Source organism: Gavia stellata, chromosome Z, assembly GCF_030936135.1.
Source record: "Gavia stellata isolate bGavSte3 chromosome Z, bGavSte3.hap2, whole genome shotgun sequence".
Classification (NCBI taxonomy): Eukaryota; Metazoa; Chordata; class Aves; order Gaviiformes; family Gaviidae; genus Gavia; species Gavia stellata.
In genome coordinates, this window is record NC_082637.1 from 12,248,416 (window position 1) to 12,269,799 (window position 21,384).

At 46.1% G+C, this 21,384-nt stretch overlaps 1 protein-coding gene across 1 annotated transcript; it reads left to right on the plus strand.

Moving 5' to 3' along the window:
• The first annotated feature begins 552 nt into the window (after positions 1-552).
• Positions 553-20,050, plus strand: ARHGEF39 (Rho guanine nucleotide exchange factor 39). Its single transcript, XM_059833426.1, has 11 exons — positions 553-621; positions 2,161-2,221; positions 9,803-9,987; positions 10,570-10,664; positions 11,082-11,202; positions 12,247-12,365; positions 13,976-14,046; positions 14,852-14,980; positions 18,573-18,802; positions 19,736-19,824; positions 20,016-20,050. Exons 1-11 carry the CDS (start codon positions 553-555, stop codon positions 20,029-20,031), a joined length of 1,185 nt encoding a protein of 394 aa, XP_059689409.1. The 3' UTR covers positions 20,032-20,050.
• The last annotated feature ends 1,334 nt before the right edge of the window (positions 20,051-21,384 follow it).

Here is a 21,384-nt window from a genome sequence, read left to right on the forward strand (position 1 = left end):
CTGCATGTCCACTTGCTCCTAAAACACAAAAGAAAGGTGACTGAAAACCTATCAGCCTGTAACATACACAACATGGAGGCCCCAGCGGTTGGAGAGGTGACAGAAAGGCACAGGCAGCCTGTGGGAAAAGGCTCTACACAAAGTCTGACAGACTCAGGTGGTTTGGAAGGAACATGGAAAATCTGGAGAGGAGAGGAATAGGACTGAGCCTCAAAACAGCAGCCAGAAAGAAACCCTATGCCTGCAGGACGCACAGATGGAAATTAAACGACCCAGAACTGACCTGTTCTTGGAAGCCCACCATGTCAAGGGCATTGCACACCTCTTGGTATTTCTGCTTCCAGCGCTGAGCTACATCCTGTGTACCAAATCGTCCACTTATGTACCTGAGAAAGTGTATATCCCATACAAAACTGTCACATAGTCAGCACAGCAAGTCAGTCCTACCCCAAAGGAACAAAGCACATCAGCAGCAGTGGGAACGTGAAAGGGGAAGAAACTTTTCCAAGGTAATGCAACAAAGAAGAGACTCCAGACCTCCCAGCTTTCATGATGACCCATAAGATCTCTTCATGCAGCTCCATTCAGATCCCACTCCAGCTTCCTTTCATTTGTTTAACTGTACCAGGGTCCACAGATAGAGCCACAGGGCAGAGGCATAGGCTCCATTATGCTGCCTTCCCCTCCATCCCCCATCATGAAGACTAAACTAGGATCTGCCTTTGAAGTACCTGTAGAGTGAAGGATCCAATAGCCCATACATCTCCTTTTCCTCTGAAGAGAGTCCAGCAAACATGTAGTAGAAGATATGGAAATTCCTCTCCCCGATACCTTGTTGCACTACCCGTGACTTCTCTAACAGGTACTCACTCAGCTTTGCACCTCGCACTGCACACAAGAAGGTGACAGGGTAAACTTTGCACTTGGGGACATGAAGCTGACTGAGCTGTCCTGCATCTCTTACTTGGTGATAGGAGCATAGAATTGTCTAAAATAACTTTCTTGGGTACAACACCTTTTAGGCTGCCCAGCACCCTGGAAATGGGCTTCTCCATGCTTCCCATCATCTTAGAGATGTCTGCTCTCCTCCTTCAGCAGCAACCAAGGCTTCTGGCACCACAGAGTATACTGATTACTGATACCTCCCCTGCACACCCTCCCCGCCCCCCCCCCCCCATCCTTCCTGTACTCTCACACTGTCCAAACCCAAGCCTTATCCTACAGCTGTGGTTGCTGTAAGATTTTACTTAATTGCACACCCTTCCCACAGGGAGACAAGTGTCAAAATTTCACCTTCCACAAGTTCTGGCTACTCAGTCCACTCCCTCCAGTGCCTAACCATCCCCCAAACTAGTAATTGCCCTTGACTTTACCTGTATTCTTCTGGAAACGCAGCTGTATGTATTTTCCAAAGCGGCTGCTGTTGTCATTCATCACAGTCTGGGCATTGCCAAAAGCTTCAAGCAACGGATTTACCTAGAGCATGTGAGCAAGTAGAACAAGCATTCTTCAAATTAAGTGATCCAATCTAACTTACTTGGAAAAGTTTAACTTTAGCATTTACTATTCAGCATTCACATGGAATAGGAGCCACTCCATGAGTACTCAAGAGCACCTATTTTATCATATCCTGGATAAAGGAACTGAAAGTGGCAAATATAATAAAGACTAAGCAGCATGAGATTACTGAAAATAAGCACAAACTGATGTGATCTCAGTAAGATCATTGATTTATTTGCTAAAAGATAAGGTTGGTATAACAGATTTCCACAAATCATTTGATATGGTATCACTAGATAATCTGAATGCTATACTATGACAATAAACAAGGTAAACATGGCACTCAGTAAATGTAAGCGTGATAACTTAGCTACTGAAGTTTGTAGACAGCATAAGGCTCAGGACAGTGAATTATAAGGAAACTAACAGAACAATCGGACAAGGTTGGTAAACTGGATGCAGACAAGGTCAAATGACAATTTTTCCATATTGCAGCAAAGAATGCCTGCCGAATGAAAGAATGATGCCTTAGGGTACATGCTGGGCAGCCTGCTGAACACAGCTTTACAGCATGACACCGTAATCCCAAAAGGGCCAACTCGGCCCTTGAATATATACCTACAGGAACCATATAACTATTATCTTTTCCGTCACCTCTAGGTTTTCCAAGGGCAGCTCACCTGGATTGAAGTGAGCTTTGTTTCCGATGGAGGAATTGCAGGCTGGTTACAAGAATTGCCAGTCAAGTCTTCAGGGTCCGTTAGGCCAGGCACTATGCTGAGCAAACACAGCTATCCTGCCTCCTGAACCTGCTCAGGTCAGAAGCAGCTTGGCGGTGTGGCCCCAGCCAGCTCTAAAGCGGAGCCAGCAGGTATATCAATGCCATGTTCCCACAACGGAGCACAGGCATTCACCTCGGGGCCACCATGGGTGACACCACCCTGAAATAATATGCCATTCTAGAACCCAAAGCACAGTGCAGCGCTTACATGGCAAGGTTTTGGTAGTGGGGAGGGCTACAAGGGTGGTTTCTGTGAGAAGATGCCAGAAGCTGCTCCCATGTCCAACAGAGCCAGTTCCAGCCAACTCCAAGACAGACCTGCCACGGGCCAAAGCTGAGCCCATCAGCGATGGTGGTAGTGCCTCTGTGATAATGTATTTAAGAAGGGTGAAAACCTGCTGTGCAACAGCAGTGGAGAGAGGAGCAAGAATATGTGAGAGAAACAACTCTGTAGACCCCAAGGTCAGTGAAGAAGGAGCGCGAGGATGTGCTCCAGGCACTGGAGCAGATGCCCCTGCAGCCCGTGGTGAAGACCATGGTGAGGCAGGCTGTCCCCATGCAGCCCATGGAGGTCCATGGTGGAGCAGATATCCACCTGCAGCCCGTGGAGGACCCCATGCTGGAGCAGGTGGATGCCCAAAGCAGGCTGTGACCCCATGGAGAGAGGAGCTCACACTGGAGCAGGTTTGCTGGCAGGACTTGTGACCCCATAGGGGACCCACGCAGGAGCGGTCCATTCCTGAGGGACTGCACGCCTGGAAAAGACCCACGCTGGAGCAGTTTGTGAAGAACTGCAGCCCATGGGAAGCACCCACGTTGGAAAAGTTCATGGAGGACTGTTTCCCATGGGAGGGACCCCACCCTGGAGCAGGGGAAGAGCGTGAGGAGGAAGGAGCAGCAGAAACAATGTGTGATGAACTGATTGCGACCCCCATTCCCCGTCTCCCTGCACTGTTTGTGGGGAGGAGGTAGAGAAATTGGGAGTGAAGTTGAGCCTGGGAAGAAGGGAGGAGTTGGGGGAAGGTGTTTTAAGATTTGTTCTTATTTCTCATTATCCTACTGTGATGTTAATTGGCAATAAATTAAATTAATTTTTCCCCAAGTCGAGTCTGTTTTGCCTGTGATGGTAATTGCTGGGTGATCTCCCTGTCTTTATCTCGACCCATGAGCCTTGTGTCATATTTTTCTCCCCCTGTCCAGTTGAGGAGGGGGAGTGATAGAGCGGCTTGGTGGGCACCTGGTGTCCAGCCAAAGTTAACCCACCACACACAGAAGGATCTCCCTGACTCTACAGGAAACCTGAAAACACAGACTTTAAAATGAAGTAGCCCAAGACCTCACTCTGCTTAATCTAGCACATGGAAGGTTAAAGTGTGATTTGCTCAAAAAACCTCACAAGTCCTTGGGGAGAAATTCAAGTGGAAATACTTCAGACCAAAGAGACAAATATGTTTCAAAACAAGCTAGCAAAGGTATATGAAAATAGCAAACAGGAAGTTAGCTGCTATGTGCCTGACAGTAAGTATAAGTAGCCAAGAAAAGGTGACTGAAGGCTGTGTGGATTCTCCATCCCTGCGTACCATTAAATCGACACTTTGTTTTTCTAATCAAAGTTCCTTGTTCTACCTCAAACAGGAAATTATTTGTAAAAATGCACCTAATCCCTTGTCACAGAGAACATGATAAATGATTGCAATCTATCATTTAAGATACCACTACGTTCCCAGCAAACAGAATTACTGACCTACCAACGCTTCTAATTTGTGGTCAGCTATTTCACCATCCTTACCCACTATTTTCTTATGTGTCTTATGTTTTGCTCCCTGACTTCCAGTGGTGATTCATCAGCAGGCTTCCTGACTTCTGCATCTTCAAGCACCATCCTGTAATGACCTACCTGAAGGATCTGCTGCTCCAACTGTGAGTTGCCTTTGCATAGGTTCATTATGTGCTGCAGCAATAGCTTCGTACTCTCTGTTTTCCCTGCACCGCTTTCTCCACTGTCAAGAAAAAGCAAAGGAAATTCCTGCAGCCGTATAGTTGTTCTGCTCCTTATGTCTTAGTCCCCCATCACTTGAGAGTGCTCTCCTGTCCAAGAGTTTCACAACTTTTTCAGCTAAACTGCATGTGTGAGTACAAACTCGCACCACAGCTTCAGGCAGCAGGTTCCATGAGGTCCTGATTCCTCCCCAGGGGATTTTTTCCCCATCTGCAAGGGAGTACAGATATACCCCATGCCATCACTTCTGGATGGGGTGCACAGGACAGACCATTTGCTCTGCTTCTTGAGAAAAAATATATCTAACTTCCGGAAAGCAACCTCCTTCAAAAGTAATCTGATACATCTACTCCCCCACATATGCTGTAGTTGACAGCTTCCTCTTTCTTCAAAGAGATTTGCCCCATCCATCCTATATCCACAACCGAGTACTGCTCTTGAAATACTGAGGCAATCTCAAATCTCAGGCGCTTCACACATTCATATGCATCAGCTGGTTGAGAACGTGGGCACACTGCCACAGAGCTGCCCGCACACCCACAGCAACAGCAGTGCACGTCACCCTGCCGTCATACGTGTCCAGCACCTCCGCCTCCAAGTCAAACAAGCAGCACCCAGAAAGCGCAGTTTCCCCTGTCCTGGGAGTGGGGAAAGACAACGTGTCAGTGAGACAATGTGACCTTGACTGACAATGTCATACCAGAAGAGAACTTCAGCATATGCACAGAAAAAAAAATGGAGGAAATGCTGAACATATACTTGAGGGCAGGTCTCCGTTTCCACACCTGACCTTTGAGCATCTGGTGTGGCTTTACTGCTTTGTAGCTCCCAGTGGCTCTGTGCTTGGGATCAAGTATCTCTCATAGGTGGCTAACTACCTCAAATACTACGACAGTTACGTGATCTCAAGCACAGATCAGGTCATCACCATCCGAATATGCACAAACAAAATAAGACCATCTTGCCAGTTGAGAACTTGCCATCCAGACAGCGCCCCTGCTCAGTATATAAGATGTTTGTTTTCAGTGACTTCCTTCCTTCACAAAAGCACTATCAGTCAGCACTCCCATGGTTCAAGCTTGTTCTTGTACCCTTCAACAAGCACAGCAGCTTCACCGGGTCCCGCAAACACTCTCCAGCTGCAGGTGTGTAACCGCCCCACGCTGTGAAGAAAAGCAAAGTCATCTCCAGGAGTGTTGTACCACAAGTGCTATATTCCAAAGTGCTGTACCACAGCATACCCAGGCTGTGACTAACGTCCATTGGGATGGGCAAGGCAAGAGGAGCCAGTGATTGCACTGAGCATTTATCACCTGCGGGCAGCTGCTGTGTTCAACATCAGCCTCTGAAACGTGCCATCTAGACCTCCCAGACTAAGTTGGAGAGACCAAAGAGACCACAAAGAATTGTAGAGCCTGGTGCATCCCTATGCTGTTTGATGAACTGTGGTCTAACAGGAGTGATTTCCTCCTTCCCCCCCCGCCCGCAACTTTGCTCATGCCAGGTAATTTTATTAACGAGTGTCTCACCACTCGCAGAGAGCAAAACCATGAAGTTCCTGTAATAGCAACATACAGACCAGTTAATAGGGTTGCAAGATGCACAGAAGTAGCTCAGACTCTCGTCTCTGAGACCATGAACTGCTAGCAGAAAACAATCAGACGACTGACTTTTCGGCAAACGCCCACAGGTTATGCTTTCTCATCTTCCATCTCCCAAGACAAATACTATGACTGTTCTCCAACCCTAAGAGCCCGACCAGCAGCACCTCTTTCACCTGCTGACTCCGTGGCCATCACTTCAGTTGCACTTTGTGAGAGCACTTCATGTAAAGCACAGGCACTGATGGCTTGCAGGTTAGAGAAATGAGTAGGGCTGGACCCTCGAGGTCAACTCACAGTCCCACCACAAGATTCAGCAGTGATTCAGCAAGTCATTTCCACACCACGTAGACTGAAAATACCGATAAAATCATTGGAAGGCCAATATAAAGAAGGAAATATTAAATCAAGCAAGCTGGCAGTTAACATTTCAACTGAGATGACTTTTAAACTGTTCTCTGCAACACCCAGAACAGGCAGTTAGTGTTTTGAGGCTTTCTCTGCTAGTTGATGGTGTTTGAGGCTTTCTCTACTAGTTGATGCTATCTCCTATCATGCATAGTTTCAGTGACATCAGGGAGTGAAGTGCTCGTGACACTGGTACGCTCTTTGGTTACAAGAGCCCATTTTTTTCCCTTCTGGTCCACAGAACTGCCCATGACAACACGATTTTCCCTGACCAGATTCCCAAAGATCTTAGGGCAAAAACAGCTTCTGTTTTTCTTTCTGTTGCTCTTTGGTTATATACGGGAAGCTCCACTTTGGGAAAACAGGTCCCTTCCATTACGTATAGCCTTTATTGTAGCAGTTAGAGTGGGAGTTGTTTCGCCAAAGAGGACCCTATGGCTGTCCCCAGAGCTGGTTAAATCTTTCCCATGCCACATCCCTCCAGAAGCAAACCCGGCATATTTAGCTGTGTTACCAGCATCGGCAGCCCAGCTGCCCCACAAAAGCCAGCTTTGTTTGCCACGCACCTCCCTTCGCCACCTGCCCGCTCTCCTGTCTGGAAAGCGGACAGGCCGGGCGGAGCGAGGCGTTGCGGGCCCGGCTGGTTTCGACTCACCACCAGCGTGAGAGATGAGCTTCGCCCCAAACTTGGGGGAGGCGAGCCCAGCGAGAGCTCGCTGGCCCCCACCCGGACCCCCACCTCTGCCTGGCTCCGGCGAGCCCGCGGCCCGGCCCGGCCGCCCGCCCAGACCTCACCTGATGACGATACACTGGCTCCGGGGCCCGCCGCCCCGGCGACCCAGCATGGCGTGGTAGGCCCGGCTGGCCACGGCGAAGATGTGGGGCGGCAGCGTGCCCGTCTCGTGGCGCTGGTACCGCTCGGAGACCTGTGGGGAAGCGGCGGCGGAGGGGTGGTGAAGGGGCTGGGGGGCAGCCGGGCCCGGCCGGCGAGGGCGGCGGGGACTCACCTCTCTCCCGTAGAGCGGCAGGGGCTGGAAGGGGTTCATGGCGATGAGGATGTCCCCGACGTCGGTCTGGCGGAGAGGGGAGAGCCCGTCAGCCCAGCGCCCGCCGCCGCCCCCCGCCCCGGCCCCCGGCACTCACGTAGACCTGCTGCCGCAGGAACCGCTCCCGCAGCCCGCCCAGCAGCGCCGCCTCGTCCAGCTCCGCCAGCGCCGCCAGGTCCCCGGCCGTCCCGGACGGCGGGCGACGCTCCCCCAGCGACACCATGCCGCACCGCTCCCCGCTCCAGCACCGCCGCCCGACTGCCTGCCTGCCCGCCCTCCCCGGCCCGGCCCGGCCCGGCCCCGCTCCCGCTCCCGCTCCGCCCCGCCCTGGGACCGCCCGCCGGGGCGGGGCCGCCGTTTGAACGCGGGGCGGCGGCGGAGACCAGCAGGTAACGGGCGGCGGGGGCCGTGTGGCCCCACGCAGGGCCGGTGGCGAGGGGGCGGCCCGGGCTGAGGCGGCAGCGGGCCTCGCTGTGGGGCCGGCGGGTGCGGCGGCGGGGCGGGGGTCCTCAGCCGCCACGCCGGAGCCCGAGGGGAGCGGGTGGCGTGGCCGAGGGCTGGGGCTGCGCCCTGCCCTGCCCTCCCGGAGGTGCTGCCTCGGGTCTGCTGGCCCGGGGGGCACCCCGCCGCCGCACCAGGCCGCCCCTCGGGTGGGAGGCCGCCCTGCTGCGGCGGTGAGCCGGTTTAAAGCAGGCCGCAGGAGCGGGGGGTCGGTAAGAGCCGCCCTGAGGCCTCCGAGGCTGAGCGGCCTCTTCCACAGCAGTCACCGTCCTCAGAGGTGGGATGTGGAGCTGCGTGGCCCTCGGAGCTGACCCACCAGCTGGTTAACGCTTCTGAGACACCAAGAGTGGCTATGCTGCGATAATAAAGGGAGATTTTTGGAAGATATTCAAAATAGAAAATGTAGGAATGTTGTGGGGGATGTTGCTAATGGAGCATCATAAGGTAGTTAACTGTATGGAAAGTATTCAGTGGTATCCTCTCTGAGTCGGAGAAGAGAGAAGCAAGCTGGAGTGCTTCTGCACCTGGGGGTGAAGCTTCTTCTAGTCTACCCAGGGGCTCCACACAACTCTCACCCTACAGACCTGAGACAGTTATAATGTAGTATATTTTGGAATAATGGGAGTGTTTGCTCCACTTTATGTGAGCAGGAAATGGTCAAACCTGGTGTAACTTTTCTTGTCTGTCTTTTTTTTATTATTATTATTATTTGTTAAAAGAAATTGGGCTGCAAAATGAAAATCAGGACTGCAACCTACCCTGGCTAAAGGCGCTCTGCAAATGGTAGACTTTTAGTCTATTATTGGTGAGTACTTTGCAACTGCACACTAACCCTAAGCTCTTGCACGGTATTCCCTGCAGTGCTGCCTTTCCATCCACAGGGCTGCCAGGTCTGCCCTGTCTGACCAAGACCTGACCTCAGCTAGGCTTCTGGTTGTGTCACCAGCGAGCATGAGGATAAAACTCCGGAGAAGCTCCTGCTACTGTGAAATACCGCACATGCCCCTCAGCTATCTGGACTTTTGCTAACTCATTAAATGGGTCTTGGTACTCATTTGATGTGAGACTTTTGTTTCAGACATGGATTTAGATATCTGAAATGTCTCTGGAAGACTGTATTTGACAAATTCCCTTCTCTACGACGACACATCTTTCTGTATTAGTATAGCTCATCCATGTGGGTGCCGGAACTTTTGTGGAGGTGCTCAGCTTCCAGAGAAACTGGAAATTCATGCCATGGCAAGTGTGCAACAGCCTGCACTGCCTTTTGATCAAAAGGCAGAGCAGTATTTAACTGGTGCTCTGCTAACACATGCCTCTTTCTCTGACAGAGGGTGATGAAAGAGGGAATGTTTTTCTCTATAACAAGACCATGATGCTCTTGCAGAAGAGAAGAGCAGCAGCAAAGCTGGTTAATAAGTGGATAGTGTGATTCACAGCAGTTGCTTAGTCTCTCTCATCTCTGAAACCATAAGCTACTGTTAGAAAATGACAATGCAAACTGCTTGCTTCTTGGGAACCTCCATGGGAAAACAAGCAAGAGTGCTCTTTTTCTCTCTCTCTCTCTCTTCCCCCCCCAAAGACAAACTTATGGCTGTTTTCTGCTTGTACCAGCTGTACCTCTTCCACCCACTAACTTCCTTGGGTTTATTGAGAATTTTGCACGAAGAATGGGGCAAAGCACAGGAAGCAGCGGTTTGAGTGGGATTGTGTACTTGAGGTTTGCTTAGAGACGTATCGTAATGTACCGCTCTTGCTTTCGTGGTCTTATCTTTCTAACACTGTTCCTCTGGTTGATGCAGGGCTCCTGCACCTGCAGTAGGAATGCAGAAGGAAACCGTTAATAGCAGTTGCTGGCAATTGACTTCCCTTCTTTCATAGTAAAGCATAAAGTTTGTGGTTCAGAATCCTACCCAGTGGCATAGGTTATTCTTCTATTGTGTGTCCATCTCTCTTGGCTCTTCAGGATTGGTTACCTTTCTGTATATCAGCCCTGAGACTGCAATGAGTGACTCATCCCTGCTGTTTATGGTTGGAGCAAACACTGTGGAAGAGCAGAGGGCTCGCTGGGAGAGAAAGCGCAGCCGGACAGCCAAGGAGCTGCTGGAAACCGAACACAAATACCTTGAGCAGCTGGATTTGGTGGTCACAGTGAGTATTTCAGCCCCTTCTGATATGTGGGTACCTTCAGGCAGCACACACTTGTGTTGTCATGGGGAAGGGTTAAGAGCAAGACTTTGGTACATCCCTACTGCATGGTACAACTGCTGGGGCTGAAAGGCTTTTTGTTGTTTTTTTTTACCTCCTCTGTAATATCTGATAGCTCGTGGTTTTGGCCCCTTGGCTTTGGTCTGTACCCAGACTTAAATCTTTAAGTTTTGATTGTATAGGGGACTCATCTTAAGATGCTTGAGATATATGAAAAGCAGGGGCACAAACAAGACAAAGGTAGATTATGAACAAGGTGGTGAAAAACAGATACATCTAGGAATACTGAAATAGACTCTATCAGTGCTGTAGTGCTGTTCCACATATTTACAGTTATGGTCAAAGTTACCAAGAAGGCTTACATCTGAATATAGATATCTTAGGTAGGCATTCACAATATTTGATATCCCTTCGAGCTGAAGAGTGTGCAGGCTGCAACTTCTTGCTTCTGCTGTGTGCCACGAATAACCTTTGAGTGACCTGTGAATTCTACCTGTTTGAAATTCTTTCTTTTTTCCTGCTTAGTTCTTTGTGACAATTTTAAAGGCCAAAGGGACATTGAAACCTGCTGTGTTGGAAACCATATTTGGACCCCTGGAATCTATATATTCAGCTAGCCAGTAAGTGAACACACTGATGTGATTCCTGTAATTATATAGGGAGGAGACTATGTTGATGAGAAAATAAGATTTCAGGAAATAAAGGTAACACCTTGTAAAACAGGCATTCACTTCCAGCACTGCTAGCCTTGGTGGCACTTGCAGGTGTACCCGGGAAACTGCTGATCTGTATCTGGATCTCTGGATGCCCAGTTACTCTCTGGACAGCAGTTTAAACCCAGTAAGTCTGCTCTACAGTATTTTTAAGGGATGTTTTCTGTAGCTTAGTCTGTAATCACCAAGCACGCATTTGGCACAGAAGCTGGATGTGAGGGTGGGGACTGACAAAAGAAGGTTAGCATAGGAGATAACAGAGGGATCTGTGAAAATGCCATCAGTGATGTACTTCTCACAGCTATCTTTCCTCCTTCTGCACAGGGTTCTGTCGCTTCACCTGGAGAGAGGAAATTTGGGACTAGGATTGGAAAATTTCTGTCAGAATCTGGAGCTTTATGGCCACTACGCTGAGAATTTGGAGCAGGCAAATAAAACCTTGAAGGTAAATATCTCCTTTATTCTTAATGTTCGTTCTTCCCTCTCTTTCTCCATTCTGTGAAACAGCTACATCCTTCCCTTTTTCTTACTTCTGTTTCTGATGAGTTTTCTTCCTTTTGCTGGGCTGCTGCTATTTTCTCAGTCTTCCACAGCAGAATGGTGAAAACCTCTCTACTTTATTTAGAGTTTCAATTTTTTGAAGCTTGTTTCAGGTGCGTGCGTATGTATGTATGTATACGTGCTGGGCACAGCTTTCTCAAACAGACTTCTGTATTTGCTCCCACTCGTCCTTGGCTGGCAAGCCTGGAAAGTTTGCAGTGGCAACACTAGGATTCAGTGGTCTCTTTCTGGAGAATTATTAGGCCTCCTAGTCTTTCCCACTACCTGTATCCAACACTGGGATTTCCTTTTCCTTCCCAATTATTTTTCTATGGTAGAAAAATTTTTCCTTCCCACTTACCTCTCCAAATACAACCTGTCTTCCAATAAATTTCAGAAGGATATATTTTTATTTCAAAGTCCTGAAAGCTGTACCTGTAATTCAAACCACCCGACTTCCAGTTTTTCTCCATACTTGTTCCCAGCTAAAGGGTGTACTGGGATGTTTACACGCTGTCCTGTTTGCATGCATATATTCCACACTTTAGATTTCCCAACAGAAAAAGCCATTTTGGATACTTGCCTTGAGGTGATGGGAATGCGGGGCTGCATCGCTTTGTCTTGAAATGAGTGGCAAAAAGCCACAGCTGGAGTCCTTGTTTTCCTAATCTGAGTCAGCCTTCCCTTTTTCTTTATTGCCATTTGCTGAGTGTACTAGCTTTATACTGCTGTGCATGTATGAAGAGGGGATATTGTTGCCATTACCCGCTAGAAATTGTGGTCAGGAGAAAGGGAATGGCTTGCCCATGACCACAAAAGAAGTTGTTAGTGCTTTTGTTTAGGACTGGAGTTCTAAACTCAGAGTTTTAAGAGTTCCAACCTCTGGTGCAGACTAGAACACGTATCTTTCTATAGTCTGAAAGCTATATGCCTTTTTTACTGCACACAGGAGCAATTGAGGAAAAATAAGTCATTCCGAAGGTTTAAGAAACTCCAGGAGACTCGATCTCAGTTTCAAGGGAGGAAGCTAGAGGATCTGCTTCCTTTGCCCCTGCAGAGGTTGTACCAGTAAGTAAGCAATTCTGAGTCTTAAAGGTGTTAGTACAAGAGGGGAAAAAGGAACATAACAGTGTCTTTGTTGCTATGGGAGGTAAAGTTGCTTAGTGTGTCTCAAAATCAGAGCATATAGATGGCAATGAAACAGACTTGAAGTCATGCCTCTAAAGTGGAATCAGTGTACACGGATGGGAGATGATGCAGAGAGGTAGTTATGTTTAACCCTGTCTCCTAAGCCCTTAATCTAGCTCTCAGGTAGAATTGAAGTGCAGGCTTTCTGTCATCTCGGTAAGCTGCTGAAGGTTAGGCGCTGAAGTTAGGCACTGAACAAAAGCAAGCTGTCTGAAGTGCTGCAGAAGTGATGCTCTCTGCCAGAGATGGTCTTGCTCTACTTTTGTGGAGATTGCTGACTTGGACCATCATGACTTGCCTCTCTTGTAGATAGTTGCTTTTGGAGAGAGACGAGATTAATGAACATGGGGGAGCTTTTCTCCCCTCTCTGGTTATCGGGGCCGTATGATTTACTCAGATTTGGTGCCTATCAGAGTTGTCTGAGCCTGGACAGATCCAGTCTGGATTGCTGCATTCCCCCCTTGAGACATCATCTCCCCTGTGAAGAGGCAGGCTGACTGCATGACGAGAGAGCTACATGCACTCAAGGGCTGCCCTTTCTTCAGGAGGGTTTGTGGGTAGTACAGAGCACAGGTAGTCTGCTGTTATGGATCAAATAGCTGCTCTTCAACCATGGTCTTATAGATGCTAAAGCAAATTTGAGAGACTGAGAGCCTCATTTCTTTGAAAATAACTCAGGGTGAGCATACCACAGTCTTTCAGGTAGCTTTATGTAACCTTTTTAATCAACTTGGCAGATATAAATGTAAGCTTTCTTTTTACTGTAATTCTTTGGATTGTTCCTTTAGATTTGTAAAATAGCAGTATACTTGTTGCTGTCCAACTGTTTGGAAAAATGGTGGCTTTTTAACAGAAGGTCCAATTTTTTCATTAATCAGCTCTTTCATGTTCAAGTTTCTTTGAAACTCTGTTACATATACTGCAGGTCATATGACTTCTGCCAATTTGTGAATCTATTCAATGTGATATTTCTTCTGTCATTTCAGACTTAAAATAGTTTGACATTATATTGGGAGAAAGCATTTGCAGAGATCTGGTCCTTTCTGGTAAAGACTGGAGAGGAATAATTCTTATAGAAATGCCTTTATTTTCTTGTGTGGACAGGAAATATATGGTATGAATGCTACTATTCAGACATTAAAAAATAAATAGTTCAAAGAGAAATTTGTCTGTTATTGAATGCATTATTATGTGAATGCTGAAGTCTTCTAAGAAAGTCTCATGAACTTAAGTAATATGTGAGGTTGCTTTTATCAGATGTCCAAGAAATGCCAAAGGCTTGCACGTGTATAAAATATTTGGGTTAATTTAGTTCATAAGTTTGAAGACAAAATGAATATGGCCAAAGAATTGTGACCAAAAGCTGCTTGGTTAGGCTTAGAGGTGTGTACTCCATCTCCTGGTGGAGTGTTGTTCATCATTCTGTCACTAATAGATGTTGCTGTTCCTGGTATCTTTTTTGTGAAATAAACCTGCTGTCTCTATCTTAGGTACAAGCATTTCCTCAGAGACCTGCTGGAGAACACCAGCCCAGGCAGTGCTGAGTACCAGAAACTTGCAAGTATGATTCCACCTGTAGATGCTGGCACTTTAATCGGTGTTTGCCTCCTTGCTGATAATATTTGGATTCTCATCTTCTGTCTACTTCCACAGGAAGAAAAATCTTCTCTCTGGGGTTCTAGTGGATTACTATTTCCCTTCTCCATCTTGATGAAGATGTCCCTGAGAACCCCGAGAACACATTGGGAATAAAAATGTAGAGTAACTGACTGGGAAAGTGGCCTGGGGGTTAGGTTGGAGAAATGGCAGCTCTATCTCTTACAATGAAGGTGGTGAGAAATTAGAACAGGTTGCTCAGGGACGTTGTTGATGCTCCATTACTGGAAGTGTTCAACACCAGGTTGGAGCAACCTGATCTAGTGAAAAAAGTTCTTGCCCATGGCAGATGGGTCGGAACTAGATGATCTTTAAAGGCACCTCCCAACCCAAACCATTCTATGACTCTATTGGTCACGTGCCTCAATTTTCTAAGATAATTCATGTCCTTCATGCCATATTTACTAGCAGTAAACACAACTTGTGGGGCATTTTTCCTGTTTTTGCTTCCTAACCCAGGAAATTATTCCTCTGTTTAATGTTTCATGGGCAAATACATGTTTTCTAGAACTGCAGAAGTGTTGGTTGGAGACAGGCCTCTGGAAGCCATCTAGTCCAATCTCCTGCTGAAATTACTGAATAAATCTCTTGTTAATACTTGGTTAAAACATTTGCTTCTTAATTTCATCTTCTATTTTCACAGCAAGATAGATAAGTTGTAATACATACTTGACTCGTGATAACCTCAGAATATGCTGCTATAATTTCAGAGACTGTGAAATATGTTTCTGAGGTATCTCGGTGGGTCGAAGACATTGTTCGTAAGAGAGAGAACTCATTGCAGCTACTTCGGGTTCAGAAACTGCTCAAAGGACAGAAGACCCAGGTGTTGACTCCAGGTGGGTGTTACCGACAGCTCTGTTTCTTCTGCCAAGCTGAGATAACTGGAGGTATGCTTGCCTTCATCTCTGACTCTACTCCTATTAACCAGTTTTCCCCTTCTGCCCAAATTCCATACATAGGTGATGAAGGAAAATAACTAGTAACTCAAGCACTTTTTTCATTAAGAATTTTTGAGTAAGGATAAGCAGCAGCTTAACTGCCTGACATTCAGATAGGAGAAGTTCATGACATGTAGTTAGAAATTTATAACAGGAAGCTAAGGAGGTCAGGAGTATAAGTCTGGGGTGAGAATGAAAGACAGACATTAAATAATTTTGGAAGAGTATAAGTAGTGGTGTTGTCCCTACTCCATTGCAGGAACCATAGATTTCTGAGTGTGAAGGGCCCAAGGACTGTGGTGTTTTCTACCTTAAGCTCCAAGCTTCATGGAATTCTGCTCACACCCTTCATATGAAGAATCTTCTTTTATCTGCATGATTAACTGTGCCAGAAATCAGAGTATTTGTGTTGATAGCTGAGAGATATAAAGTCACAGTCACTGGCATGTAAGATCATCTAATTGGATAACAGGTTTCTTTAGGACCTCCTGTGTGACTGGGTGCTCTCTGTGCCCACAGCACACTCCAAGCTACGTATGCAATATTGTGAGAAATGTGTCCAGTCTGGACAATTACGAAATGGTCACTTGGGGCTTCATGTGTGCCCTCACTAAACACTGCTATTGCAGAGGTCATCTAGAAACGGTGCTGCAGCTGGAGAGGAGTGTTAAAGTCACTATGTGTAAAGGTCTCTAAGGGACACCTCCAGATACTTGTGAATGTGGCTGTAATTCATACGTGTAGATTTTTGGGTGAAAAATACATCCCTCAGCAGGATGGGGGAGAGAATTGGAAGGGTAAAAGTAAGAAAACTTGCAGATTGAGATAAAAACAGTTTAACAGGTAAAGCAAAAGCTGCATGCACAAGCAAAGCAAAATAAGGAATTCATTCACTGTTTGCCATCAGCAGGCAGGTGTTCAGCCATCTCCAGGAAAGCAGGGCTCCACCACGTTTAACAGTTACTTGGGAAGACAAATGCCATCGCTCTGAACACTCCCCCACTCCTTCTTCCCCCAGCTTTTGTTGCTGAGCATGACATCATATGGTATGGAATATCCCTTTGGTCAGCTGGGGTCAGCTCTTCCGGCTGCGTCCCCTCTCAACTTCTTGTGCACACCCCAGCCTACTTGCTGGTGGGGTGGTGTGAGGAACAGAAAAGACCTTGATGCTGAACTGTACTTACACAGCAACAACTAAAACATCCCTGTATTGTCAGCGCTGTTTTCAGCACAAATCCAAAACATTGCCCGTACCCGCTACTATGAAGAAAATTAACTCTACCCCAGCCAAACCAGCACAGGTAGAAAAAGAGGTTATTTATCAGAGGTTATCACTCCCGAAGGTGCTCAGTCAACGGGCAGATTAATTTACAATTCTTTCCCATTCTTCTTAGAATCCTTTTGGTGATGCTAGCTGAAAGGCAGCTAACACAGGTGTGCTCTGCTTATATTGAGCATGAGCATATGTGCCTGGGCACACTGGGGTAAGTAAAAAGGTAAATCACCTATCCTGAATGACAAACTAATAAGATAACCCCATGATAAAAAAACCCAACCCCAAAATAGTATAGCCAGACCAGAGATAGCCATCATTTGAAGGTGTTTGGTCCACTTTTTTTTTTGTCTCTGAATATTCTGAGACATGTAGTAGGATGAGTGTTGAGGGTCTACAGATACCTTTCCATTATCTAGGACAGAGAATTGTGATGGTTGAGTTTTCCATTAGCTGAAGTAAAATGAGTACTATTGGTTGTGAGAAGCAGAAAAGTGAGAGGCAGCTGAGGCTTGCTAGTTTTGGGCCAGCTTTCTAGAAACAAGCTAGCTTTTGCAGAACTGTTAAAATTGCATCCTGTTACTAGGAGGAAAGAGGTGAGAAAACAGAATGTATAGCATTCAGCGAATGCATAGATTCAGTGAAAAGGGGGAGCTTTGGAGTTGGATATCTCACATTTGGCAGTGTGACTGAGGTGAGCTGCTCCCAATTAAAACAGACCCTGCTTTTCTTGCTGCCTTTCATATATAGGGCAAATACCGTCTTAGCTAGAACTGTCTCCTTAACATAGCACTGTTCTGTCATCCCTAGCTTCCCTAGGGCAAGGAAATATTCCTCCTTTCACAAGAATTTCCTAAATCACATGCTCCTGGGAATCCTGAACATGGATCTATATCCCAAGACTTCCAGCACAGTCCAGCTCAGACTGTATGCCAGGGAGTCTGATCACAGCTTAGCCTGAGGGAAACAGTTCCCAGTCCAGCCCCATGCTGCTGATACCTTCTTTCCATTTGTTTTTTAATCTTGGACTGATTCCTGCACCTCACCCTTCTCTTCCTCAGTTTCTTATTCAGATAAGAGGAGTGGTTTCTGTGGAGTAAGCTATGCAGTAATTCACTTGCCTCTATGTTTTGTGACTGTAGCATACTAACTAACACACAATCCATAATTAAAACAAACTTGTGTTGTTTTCTAAAAGGTACTTACTAGCTCAGCCAGAAGCTAAGGCATGAAAAACAGTGGCTGAAATTCTCTGGCAGGTGTTTCCCAGACCAGGCCAGATGGCAATACCTTATCATGGCTTTAAATTTTTATAAATAATATTACTGGCAGATGTCTTCATAATTCTCATGTGTTGATTGCTATCTTGTACAATAATCCTTCTAGTTAGAGGCACTGTTTTAGTTATTCCATTTTGTGTAGATAACATTTTTTTTATTGCTGCTTACAGCTAGGTTTATCAAATTGTTTTAATTGTTTTGTCTCCTGCTGATTCCTCTGCCTTTTTGTTTTATTGCAATTCATTTTGTGGGTAGATAACACTGGACCCTATTCTGGAAGAGAAGGTTGATAAGGTTGCCTATTTAGACTTTCCTCTTAACATGTTGTTTTGTATCCCCTTTGTGGTCTTCTCATTAAAGCAGTAATTTGCATTCTGTAGTCTTTTAACTACTGGAGGTCTGCATATAGGTAGATGACCTGTGAAGCCTTTTGTTTGTTTTTTTTTAATTGGCATGCACAAGCAAACAAACCGAGGAAAAAACAATAAATGTTCAAAGCTTAGGCTAACTTCTGTTTCACCACTAATGACAAACAATTGGGCAACACAATTTAAGACACTTCATTGTATATTTTCCAAAGGCCTATGTTAATTTAAAGGTATGCATGCCATTTTCGAACCATGTTTTTGTTCTGGTCTCTTTAAACAGATTTGCATATCATAATATCCTCTTAATTCACATAGTAGATTTGTAACAACTTTGGTCTGCTCCTCATATACTGAAAGTTTTGGGCTGATTGCTGCTTTTCCGTGGGTGCTGTCAGTGCTGGTGATCTGGCCCCAGTTGATACTCAGTGCCTTCTAGTGGCTGAAATTGATGTAGAACCTGGTAACCTACAAGGGTTGGCTCACTGTATTCCTGTTTGTCTCATTACGTCCTTTCTTTTTTTTCCCCAATAATGATCTGACAACTCTCTCTATTTGCCTTGCGTGCCTAGGGCGCTGGTATATACGGGAAGGCTGGCTTTTGGTGGTGCCTTCAAAGGGAGAAGAATTGAAACGCAGGATGTTCTTCCTTTTTTCTGATATCTTCGTTGCAACAAAACCCTGCCACCCACTGCACCTGCTGAACTCGAACAAACTGTCATGCCAGGCTGTCTACCCGCTTCACCAGTGTGTCGTGGATAAAGTGTTTGGCCACACACGGAGCCAGGGAGGGCTCCTCAGCGTAAGTCTTCCCGCTTCTGCCTGGCAGAAGCATCAGTGGAGTCACTTGCAAAGCAGGTCTCTAGCTGTCTCAGCAGCAGCAGGACTGAGATGATGAGTGGTGACAACAGTAAATACAGTGAACTAGTCTGAGTGAGGGCAACCCTTCTCTTCTTGGGTGATGTAGGTCCTTTTTCCCTTCATGGTGTAGGCATTGCTGAGCACTCATGGCTACAGGCTGCTGGTTGCTTCACTTAGTGTCTCAGCTGAGGAAGGTCCAGTAAGACTCTGACATGACCTCATCAGAGCCACATGTCTGGGGGGACAGCCCCACAGCCATGTGACAATGAATATGTAACATTGCATTGACTGTGGACTGAGCTTATAGAAAACCCTGAAAAACAAAGAATGCGGAAAGATGTGGATATTATCACAACAGATACTGCTTGTGCATCTAACTCCCTGGGAGCTGTACGGGCTTTGACTGGGACCGATGCCTTAGGTAGGAGTTTCAAGTTCAGGCCTTCCTAGATTGCAGCAGCTGGGGGCTGTGTTAGCTCATTCCTTGCGAGCTATGACAAGGAAGCCTCTTCAGGCAAGCTGTGATCTGTAGATGGTGGTAGTGGAAGGACCCCTAGGGGCAGCTTGGAATATGGGAGAAAACTGGATGAAGAGCTGCTAAGAACTGTAATTGCCCACTTCCAAACACATTATTAAGTCAAAGTGAGCCGTCATCTGTAGCTGGAAGGAAGAGACAAGTCCGGCACTTGCTCTGTACTGTTCAGCCTCTGGCTTCTCCCAGTACCAGTGCTAACTTTCTCTACCTGGGGAAAAAACAGCAGAAATCAGCGTGCAGGACTGAGTTGAGTTCAATGGTGATGGCTCTCCTTTTATCAGAGTTGCTGCCTTGGCAAGGAATGCCACAGAGTGGCACCAGATTCTGTTTGCCTTTCAGCTTTCCTTCCCACACAAGACACTGTTGTTGATGTCCTGCGACCAACAAGATATTAATGACTGGTATCGAAGTCTCACAGCTGCAGTCAGGTAGGCATCTATTTTCCAGAGGCGGAAGGGGGCAGAACATAAAAATGATCATATGGACCTGTGTATTTGCATGTATTACATGGTCATAAGGCTGATAGAGAAGACCTGACCCTGGCAGCCAGGATACAAAGGAACAGTAAGAACAGATTTCATGTACTAACAGTGAACTTCCCCTTGGTTTTCCCCTACAGGCAGCTGAAAGCCTGACCCACTGAGTACAAGACAGACTGGCAAGACAACAGCCCCTCTTGGTAGAAGCCTGCACAACCTTAGGAAATGTTCCAGGAAACATAGTAGGAGAATTGCATTTAGAGGGACTACACACTGTGCTTGTGAGATTATGAATGCTTTGTCAACCGTGCTAATCTTAATACAGATACTGCAAAAACCAGGCACGCATACTAAGGATTTGTATATAGTCTGTATCAAGACTCTTCCCCAACCTGGCTTAGAAGCTTCTAGCTTTACACTTTTTTTCCTCAGATTATTAATTTAAGGACAAGCAGAAAAAAGCCTGACTTGCTTTCCCTCATTGAATGTTTTTATCCAACTATCTTCCTACATCAGTGTTTTCACATTTATTTGTCTACTTATACGTCTACCTGCTCTTGCTTCTGGCTCTTTTGATCAAAAAAGGTATTTTGGATAGTAGTTAACATGGGCATAACACTATTTTCAGCTACTGCTACAGGGCCACAGTCATCTTCCTCCCTTGACATTTTTATCATTCATATCCTTCAGTTTTCTACCAAAATAGTTCAACAGTTATTGTCCTTCCTCCTCTAAGAAAGTGACAGGTGGGTAGATCAAGGGAAAATAATTCAGTGCTTAAAATCCTACCTCTCAGTTTCTCATCAGTCCCAAAGAAAAGTTAATCTGCTGAACTATCTGAAACAAAGGTAACATAGACTTATGTCTATCAAACAGCATTCACATTTCTAATCTGAATTCTAAGAGATTATGTAGGTGAAACAGCACTTGCCTTTGCCTTCAAGGTATGCAGTAGCCTTATTGCTTTGAAATGCTACAGTGAAAAGCTTGGGCAGCACCTCTGCTCCTGAAGCACAGGGAAGATCTCCAGAGGGCTACGGTCAGCGTTCTGGGTCATCAATGGCTGGTAATGCACTAGAATTCCATTTACTAGGATGAAAGACCAATTTAAGGAAGAAATATACATAGCCTATTATTCTTGAGAATTTAACATTAAAGCCTTAACACTGACTTTTAAGAAAGATGGAAGCTCTGCAGCAGTAACAGTTTGGTTCACCTCTTCTATTGAGGGGGAAAACATCTGTTTGAACAAGCTGTTAGGTCATCAACTGCAAGGACAGCAATTTCAAGGTCGTAAGAAATAGAAGATTAAGGTATCTCTAGAACACTTTTTTAGAATTTTGACTGTTTATTCTTCTTTAAACAGTACCATGCATCTTTAATTTCTCACTGGAATTCAGTAAAACAGAAGTGGTACTGTGTAAGATAAGTGTCCTGAGGACAGAATTGCCAAATGTTAAGTTCTTTAACATCACTTGATTTTTTTTTTTTTTTTTTGTCTTCCCATTC

Bases quoted from the DNA above. Each gene is read 5' to 3' on its own strand.
- ARHGEF39 (XM_059833426.1), top strand. From the start codon at position 553: ATGACCCATAAGATCTCTTCATGCAGCTCCATTCAGATCCCACTCCAG. The intron at 10,665-11,081 runs GTAAGTGAACAC...CCTTCTGCACAG, and splicing joins TCTATATATTCAGCTAGCCA to GGTTCTGTCGCTTCACCTGG. The intron at 11,203-12,246 runs GTAAATATCTCC...TACTGCACACAG, and splicing joins AGGCAAATAAAACCTTGAAG to GAGCAATTGAGGAAAAATAA.